We start from the raw sequence: 9,396 nt of genomic DNA, 5'->3' as shown, positions 1-9,396 counted from the left end.
AAATCACTTAACTCTGTTGGCCTCAGTTTCCTCATGTGTCAAATGAGCTATAGAAGGAAATGGCAAAACATTCCAGTATCTTAGCAATGTGACCCTGGGCAAGTCACTTATTCCTATTGGCCTCAGTTTCCTCATCTGTCAAATGAGCTGAAGAAGGAAATGACCAACCACTCCAGTATGTCTGCCAAGAAAACCCCAGATGGGGTCATGAAGAGTAGGACATGGCTGGGACAATGACTGAACCCTGCCATCAGATGTGTTTACCGAATCATGGACAGCCTTACATGCCACGCAGAAGAGGTTGAACTGTTCTTGGTAAGCAACAGGGAATCAATCACCAGAAGATTCTTGAGCTGAGGAATGACCCGATCAGATTTATATTCTCTGTAAAAAGTGTCAAATTCGTCTTCTAAACTTAACAAATACCAAATCCAATGGGCATTTCCTACTCGTAGTAGACTAAAGAAGAAGACCGTCCACAAAAGTGCAGACCTCTGTTATGTCCAGCTTTGCCTAAGGAAGATTATTCTGACAGGACGGGTGAAGGACAAGATCAGAGGCAGAAAAACCTGTTGGGAAGTTAGTGTCCAGTCAGGTGATGACAGAAGGTGCTGTAGAAGGGGAAGGGAGAAGGGAATTAGTTTGAGAGGTGTAGCCATGGGAGGGACGGGACCTTGACAATTGGTTAGAGGAGGCAAGGAACAAGGAAGAATTGAAGATAAGTCCAAGACACACAGATCAGGTTTTATTATGACAGTTATTGGGAAAGTAGTATTCAATCTAAAACAGGGAGATTATGTAACAGCAACTTTGGTTCCTCATTCTTCTGAGAGACAGATAGATAGACAAAACATTTATAAGTGCTTATGTGACCCAGGCATTTGTGTCAAGTGCTGGGGCGACAAAGAGAAGCAAGCAGGACCGTCTTGGCCTCAAGGAGCTTACATTCTAATAAAGATAGCATCTCTTGCTTTGTTGCCTCCTCCATAGGAATATCTGGCTACCAGTATCCCTTCCACATCATGACTTTCCCCATCATGGTATCAGTATATCACAGGTCAGCATAAAAAATTAAATGGGAGGAGGCAGCTAGGTGGCTTTGTGGATGGAGAGCCAGGCCTAGAGTCCTGACTTCAAATCTGGCCTCAAATACTTCCTAGTTGTGTGACTCTGGGCAAGTCACTTAACCCCTATCGCCTAGCCCTTACCGTTCTTCTGTCTTGGAACCAGTACACAATATTGATTCTAAGACAGAAGGTAAGACTTTTTATTTATTTATTTATTTATTTATTTATTTATTTATTTATTTATTTATTTATTTATTTGTTTGTTTGTTTGTTTGTTTGTTTGTTTGTTTGTTTGTTTGTTTGTTTGTTTGTTTGTTTATTTATTTATTTATTTATTATTAAACCCTTACCTTCTGTTAGTTAGAATGTGATGGGGAAAATCAGTGAGGTAGCAGTGATATGAGCTACAAGCAAGAGATTCTTGGGATTGGCTGGGAGACTCCCTGAGGCTGGGAGACATCACATTCTGAGCCTACTGTGGGCAGCAGGTCTCTGTTGAGGTCACTCAGCCTTGGTCTCAGCCCTGGCAAGCCCACAGCCTTGTAGAGGAGAAAGGATATTGACATAAGAAAAGAATTAACAAGACGAGATTCCAATACCAGATTTCCAAGATTCAGGGATTTCAGAACTCAACATCAAATTCAGCAAACATTTATGGAGTACCTCCTGAATACAAAGCCCTTTGGCTTGGTACCAAAACATAAAGTGCCCAGAATGGTCCCCCGTAGTGGAAAGGGCATCTAGGCTGAGTAGCAGAAAGAGTCAGAAAGACCTGAGGTCAAATCCAGCCTCAGACACTAACTATGTGATCCTGGACAAGTCATTAAAAAAACCCAACCAAATCCTTGACTTCTGTCCTAGTAAGACAGAAGAGTAAGGGGTTAGACAAACAAAGGTTAAATGACTTGCCCAAGGTTACACAGCTAGGAAGTATCTGAGGCCAAATTTGAACCCAGGTCCTCCCATCTCCAGGCCTGACTCTATCTACTGTGCAACCTAGCTGCTCTTCTAGGTAAATTATTTACCCTCAGTTTGCTTCAATTTCCTAATCTGTAAAATGGGGATAATAATAGCACTTAATTCCCAAGATTGTGGTAAAGCTCAAAAAAGATTATATATTTAACCCTTGCCTTCCATCTTAGAATTAATACTATATATTAGTTCCAAGGCAGAAGAGCAATAAGGGCTGGGCGATGAGAGTTAAATGACTTAACTCCCAGCTAGTTTGCCCAACTTTACCTAGCTTGCCCAACTCAGCTAGGAAGAGTCTGAGGTCAGATTTGAACCTAGGACCTCCTGTCTCTAGGCCTGGTTCTCAATGCACTGAGCCACCTAGCTGTCCCCTAATTGATATCATATTCAAGGGTAGGGGTAAGGGAGTGGTTTGGGACTCAAAATTTTTAAAAATCAACATTAAAATTGTTCAAAAATGCAATGGGGAAAGATTAAGTGAAATAAATAAACATGTTTGTAAGAACTGAGGTCCAGTAAAGGGCCGTGTCTTTAGACAAGTCCCACAGCCAATCGGTGCTAGTCCTGGAACTAGAACTCGTGTTCTGACTCTCAGACTTCCAAGCTATTTCCCCCAAACAGACCAGTCCCTACCCAGCCCTTTAAAAAACTTTTGATCCTTTTAAATTCCATTTCTGGCTCTATGGGGAACCATAGGGGAGTTTCAAACGGGGAGGAGAGGCTGGCTTCCTCCAGTTCTGGTCTCTGGGCGTCCACAGTTCCAGCTAGCTGGGGTGGAGGTTGGGCTGGGGGCAGGGGTGAGCAAATACTCGCGCCCACATGCAAGGAATCTTATCTCACCAGACCCTCTGTCCAGAATCCAAGGTTGATTTGGCCTGAGATTTATCCCTGTGTTCCTGAGGTGTGGGAGTAGGGGGAGAAGGGAAGGCTAGGTCAGCTAGGAGTGGAATCCGCACACAGAAGGATGATCCTGGGTTGTTGGTAAAGAAATGTGCTATCTTGGCAAATTCTTCATTGCCAGTGACTTCTCTCCTCTTCTGCCATTCTCCTACCTCCAGGGTGACCACAGACTGACCTTTAGAATTGCTGTACCTAGAAATGCATGAAGGAATTAGGACTTCTTGTTTTTAAGGGCCTGTCCTGTTATTCATTTGGCCTTCAGGGCATCTGAGGGGCAGTCATGGAGGAGCTAGGAACAGGCTTACCCTGGGGCCTGGAGGTAGCTGTGAGGGAGCCTGTGTGTCTAGGGGGCAGAGAGCAGTCTCAGGGGAAGGAGAAATCATAGTGCTGGACCTAGCAGAATAGACTTTCTTTCCTTTATAATTTTTGTTCTGAATTACAGTGAGCATTTTTACATACAAAGTAGAAGAGAAAAAGTGGATTGTTTGGAAACTGCCAGTCTCTCTTAGGATCCCTTACTAGTCTTTTAAAGTATATCATAATTTCAACATGTAACTTTTAAAAAAAAAACCACTTTTATCTTCTGTCTTAGAATTGATAGAATTGATAGAATTGTTTTGGTCTGAGGTCATATCTGAACACAGGATCTCCCATTTCTAGACCTGGCTCTCAATTTACTGAACCATCTATCTTGCCCCTCACTTTCAAAGCTCTTTTGCTTATCTGTCTCCTTCTAGCCTTCTCTCTTTTCTATTAATTTGCAAAACGTTTCCCTTCCCTTCCCTTTTTCTCTTCCCCCTTTCTCTTCCTCTCTCCTCCCAATATTTAGCACATAATAGCCCTTAACAAATGTTTATTGATTGGAAAAAAGAATCAAAAGCTCCTTTCAACTATGCACAGTGAAACAAAACACATTTCCACATTGGTTTTAATGTATCTTTCTATACCTCTGCTCCATCACCTCTGTTAGGAGCAGAATCATGACTAGTCTTTGTATTTCCAAGAGTCGTCTTGCAAAGTTATTGTTGTTTTTGCTTGTTTGTTTTCCAATGTTGTGATTATTGTAGATATTGTTCTATGGACCCAGCATGAGTTCTTATTGGAGACCAGATTTTAAGTCCTGGCTTTGCCGCTTATTATCCTTGGCCTTTGGGTAAATTGTTTCCTTTTTCTGGGCCCCAGAAGTGAGGGAATTGCCTCTGACTGTACCAGTTACCAGTAGGTTGGGAATCTATCCAAGGTCTCCTGACTCCTAGGACAATGCTTGTAAATAAATAAAGATAGAGTTCAGACTGCTGGAGGAGAACCCAGCTAAGTTCTCTTCCTTCTTGTCCTTTAGGCCCTCCGAGGATCTCTGACCGTGTGGCCCCGAGGCAGTCAGCAAGACTGGGGAGGACTGTCAAACTCCTGTGCCCTGTGGAAGGGGACCCACCCCCACTCACCATGTGGACTAAGGATGGACGCACTATCCACAGCGGCTGGGCCCGTTTTCGGGTCCTCCCCCAGGGCTTGAAGATCAAGGAAGTGGAACGAGGGGATGCAGGCACCTACGTATGCAAGGCCACCAATGGCTTTGGCAGCCTGAGTGTCAATTACACACTCATTGTGATGGGTGAGTGTGATCGTGTCCTGAGAAAGGCTGGGCAATGCTGGACGTAGGAGGGAGAGAGGGTGCAAAAAGGTTGGAGGGTACCAGTTCCACAGGGCATGAGGCAGCTGTATGGCTTGATGGGAGGCATTGTTCCATGGAGTCCGTGGTCAGAGGGAAGGACGTGGTCAATGTTGGACATAAGGATGGATGGTCAATGCTGGCCAGATATCTCAGACCCCATGCAGAGAATATCTAGGAGTAGCCAAGAACCTAGAAAAATAGCAAGGAAAGATAAGGGTAAACAATTTCAGAAACTGTGAAGTATAGTAGAAGTAGTATAGGTTTGGGGTACAGGGAGTTGGGTTCAAATGCTGACTCTGCCATTTACTCGGTGACCTTGGGTAAATCCCTTTCTTCTCTCTGCCTCAGTTTCTTCTAAAGGAAGAAAAGGGAGTTAGACTTGGGACATTTGGCTGTCTTCCCTCTCTAGATCCTAAGAAGCCCCTTATGTAGCTGCCTATATGTACCTATTTTGGGGTGTGTGGTTCTTTTGAACCTGAGTTCAAGTATAGAAAGCAAAGGATGTGATTGAACTCATTCTGAAGTGCCCCTCTCTCTCCCCAGTGTTTCTTTAACAGCTTTTTATCTCCTATAAGACCAGGATTCTGAGCCTTCTTCCTGTTGCTCAGCATAAGTGCTAGGTCCTGGTTGGCATAGTCCAGGCCAGCCTGCTGCTGTCTCCTCCTTTGGGTCCATCTGGGTCCTTTGGGCAGAATCTAATTGAGGGGTAACACAGAAAGGGCTGCTTCTATTGGCACTGAGCTCCCATTTTTGGAGGTCTTCCAAGTAGAGTTTGAATGGCATCTCTCATTAGGAATGCTGTAGATGAGATCCCTCTCGAGGACTTGACGTTCTGTGTTTCTAACCCCAAACAAAGGACCAGGAATGAGGAGACCTGGATTTGGGTCCCAGCTTGAACATGTAATGGCTGTGACCTTAAGTAAATCACTTTCCCTCTCCTTGACCTCAATGTCCTGGCCTGGAAAATGGGAACAATAATACATTTACTACTTATCTCCCAAAGTTGTTGTAGGGAAGCACTTGAGAAAGTTTAGGGTGCCCTAGCTGAGGAAACTATTACTCTCCTGTCAGACTCTCTTGTGTGAGTCCTGAATCAGAGTACCAAGGGCTTCCAACACTCAATAACTGTATGGCCCTGGTCAAGTCACCTCCCTTTCAGCCTGTTGCTTCATCTCTGCAATGAAAGTGTTGGATGAGTGTATCTCTGTGGTCTCTTTCAGTGCCAATATTCTGTTATTCAATTGGAGTTTGGAGAAGAAACTTCTGAGATTATCTGTTCCAACCTCTGCCCAGAGCAAGGATAATAATAACTAACAGTAGCTATTTTTTGTCTGTCTTCTTAAGGTTTATGAAGCACTTTACATATTTTGTTTCTCTCATTTGCTCCTTACCACAACCCTGGGAGGTGGGTGATATTGTTATCCCCATTGTTCAGATAGGGAAACAGAGGCAGACAGAGCCACTGTCTGAGGCTGAGTTTGAAATGAGACCTTCCTGACTCCAGGTCCATCTCTCTAGCCATTGACCTTGGTGCTCCGTTCAACCTTTCCTGGAGCTTTTTCAGTTAGGGGAAATTTATCATCTTTTCCCACCTAGCAAGTAGCCTCTCCCATTGTTGGACAGCTCCAGCTGGGAAGTTCCTCTCAGTGATGCCCAGATCCCTAGCTTCTGTCCATTGGTGTTAGAGATGGATGAGACAGTTCCCACCCTCAGTGAGCAACTGGTCCTGGAGTGGGGGCGGTGCAAGGAAAGGAGAGTGATGGTGGTAGTTAGTGGTGAAGGGGTAGTGAGGGCACCCAGATAATTATTCTGTGGAGAAAAGGTTGGGGGACAGATGGATCACTTCTAGGGAGAGGATCAGGAAAGGCTTCATGGAGGAGATTACTTTAATTGTACTTAGAAAGGTGGGTAGGAATTTGAAAGGGGAAGAATGGGTGTGTGTGTGTGTGTGTGTGTGTGTGTGTGTCAGAGAGAGAGAGAGAGAGAGAGACAGAGAGAGAGAGAGAGAGAGAGAGAGAGAGAGAGAGAGAGAAAAGGTGAGAGAGATAGTCTAGGGGAGAGAGAGATGGGGAAAGAGAGACATAGAAAGAGAAACAGACACAGGGGAGGAGAGAGAGAAAAAGAGGCAGGAAGAGGGGAGAGAGAGAAAAGAGAGAGAGACAGAGGGAGAAAGAGAAAAATAGACAGGGAGGAAGAGAGAGACAGAGACAGAAGAGAGGAAGAGAGAGACAGAGACAGACAGAGAGTTTTGTAGTAGATGAGAGCATATGTGGGCCAGCCAGAGCACGGAGTTCTGGTAGGGAATTGCCTGGAAGGGTAGGATGGGACCATGTTGTGGAGGACACTAAATGCCAGTTTATTCGGCATCCAGTCATGAGCCAGTGAAGGTTTCTGAGCTTTTGCTTTCTCCTTTCTGAATCTCCAGGGCTCAGAGCCCGTGGGATAAGCCCTATATAGGGGCTTATAGGATCTTAGGACCCTAGAATTCCGAGCTGAAAAGGGACCTCAGGGACATCAGCTCCAGGTTCCTTATTTCATAAGTGAGGAAACAGAGAGACCCAGCCTTTTGCACTCATGTGTCAGGGCTGAGAGCCTCTAAAGGCCAGAGGCAGGACGCCAGCCTCCTCCTCAGCTGACCTCTGCGGGCCCTCTGGACACCTGATGCTCCTGCTTCTTGTCTGGCCTTGTCAGTTCAGATACAGAAGCTCATCCTGCTCGTGGCAGTAGCCCTGGGTGGCCAGTTGGGAGACCTGGCTTCTTCCTCTGGCTTCGATCCCCAGGCGGCCAAGTGACCGTGGGCCAGCCCCTTCCCCTGCATGGCTGGGCTTCAGTTTCCCTGCCTGTCAAGCGAGGGAGTTAGCCTGGAAGCCTTCAGCGGCCCCTTCCAGCTCCCCCCTTCCCTGGGAGCCCGGGCCCCGCCAGGCTCCTCTCCCGGCCAGGCCGAGGGGGGTGTTTTTCTGTGTTTCAGGTCTTTTCGCAGCTTGTTCCGCCGTCAGCGCCATTTGATGCGAGGCGCAGGGGGAGCGTTTTACACGAGAGGGATCATCCCTCTTCTCCTCTTTTATGATCTGCACGAGGTGCCCAGAGCGGCAGCATCCTGCAAACATCTGTTTGCTCTTGCAGAGGCTCCTGCTGCCGATTCTCAGGGCTTCGAGTTGTGGGTGGAAAAAAACCAGAGGCCGTACAGCGGGCCAATGTGGTTTGCATTAGTGCGTTCCAGTGAACTCGTCGGCCTGTGGCCCAGCATCTCGAGATAGGGAGAGTGGAGTCTCTGGGCCCGGGAGGTTTGGAAGTTGGAGGATTGGAGTCAGGTTGTGGCTGAGAGGAGAGGGAGCCCAGGGGAGAGGGAAGAACAGATCTGAATTCGAATTCCAGCTTCAGCACACATTCTCTCTGGGTCCAACTCCCTGAGTTCCGGTTTCCCCCTGGAAAATGGGGATAATAATCCCAGTCTGTGGTTATAAAGAATGTACTTTGTAAACTGCCATAGAAATAGGAAGTTATTACTGTTATTAGAGACCATTTAGTTGAACCCTTCATTTTCTAGAGCAGAAAGCTAGAAAAGGGGGAAGTGATACAGAGGATCATAAAAACCATCAGTTTCAAAGCCAAGAAGAGGTCTTAGAGATCTCCCAAGCCAAGCATCTTATTGTTAGAAAAGAGGAAACTGAGGCTGGGATGAAGTCCTGCACAGGGAAATGACCTGGCCACGGTAACACAGGCAGGGCTTGATCCAGGTTCCTGGATACACTGGATAGACCCAACTGATGAGTATCTTTTACAAACAAGAAGCCTCTTCCTGAATTTAAAGATATATGATATATGATTCAAGACTTCCAATTTTCCTGGCTTTTCCTGCAGGGAGGGAAATCAGGGATGCAGTAAGAGGGTGTGTTTCTTTGGGTGGGTTGGTTAATTCTTAAAGTCACCTGCCCAGCCCCATGAGAGCTGGTGAGAGCCCTGCTACGTCCTAGGGTCTCAGTCCCCTCCTTATGCTTTTTGTAAGGAGGGGGAGGAATTAGGGAAGACTTTCTAGAGCAGGGAATCTCCTTCTTGAAGGATGGGAGAAATTTCAAGAGGAGAGGAAAGAGTGTCTCCCAGACAGAGGAAGCAGTTTATACAGATGTAGAGTGGAAGAGGGCACTGTGAAATCAGGGAAATACAGGTATCCCAGTAGGGCTAGATAGGACTCTGAGGAAATGGGGAGATAAGGCTGAAAAGACAGAGATAAAGCCACATTTTGACAGTCCTTCAAGGCCAGTCTATGGATTTTGAGGAAATGAAAAGAGTATTTCCCAGAAGTATATCGTTCTTCTGGTGGTATGTGCATGGCATCCCTCCTATGACCCGCTCGGTGTCCAGCATTGGATCTGAGTCTCTCAGACCAGGTCGGGCAGAGTCCTGAAGCCACTGGTCCCTGGCGATGAACTGGTGGCTCTAGCTGTGTCCCTGTAAGCAGGAAGATCAGGCTGGAAATATAGATACAACAGTGTATGATGTTTTAGAAAACATGCTGGACTTAGGCTTCTAAGACTACAGTTCTAATCCTGTGCCTGTCACTAACTGTGTGACTTTGGGCAAGTCACTGAAATTTGATGGGCTTCACTTCCTCATCTGTCAAATGATGGTCTTTGAAGTTCCTTCCAGCACTTAACCAAGAATGTAATCTGGGGAACAGGTGCCTGAGCAAGAGAAGGCTTGATGAGAGATGGAGCAAGATGAGAGATGGAGCAAGATGTAAAACATCACCACCGACACATGATATATAATATGTGTGTGGGCACA

General features: G+C 46.1%; 1 protein-coding gene across 1 annotated transcript in view; it reads left to right on the top strand.

The window, feature by feature from the left end:
* Nucleotides 1–9,396, top strand: part of FGFRL1 (fibroblast growth factor receptor like 1) — a 170,496-nt gene that overhangs the window by 69,223 nt on the left and 91,877 nt on the right. The window contains exon 3 of the mRNA XM_044681781.1: nt 4,279–4,551. Within this exon, the coding sequence (XP_044537716.1) occupies nt 4,279–4,551 (273 nt within the window). The remainder of the gene's footprint in view (nt 1–4,278; nt 4,552–9,396) is intronic.

This window comes from Gracilinanus agilis, chromosome 6 (assembly GCF_016433145.1).
Source record: "Gracilinanus agilis isolate LMUSP501 chromosome 6, AgileGrace, whole genome shotgun sequence".
In the NCBI taxonomy this organism is placed as follows: Eukaryota; Metazoa; Chordata; class Mammalia; order Didelphimorphia; family Didelphidae; genus Gracilinanus; species Gracilinanus agilis.
This window is presented reverse-complemented; position numbering and strand designations above follow the sequence as displayed.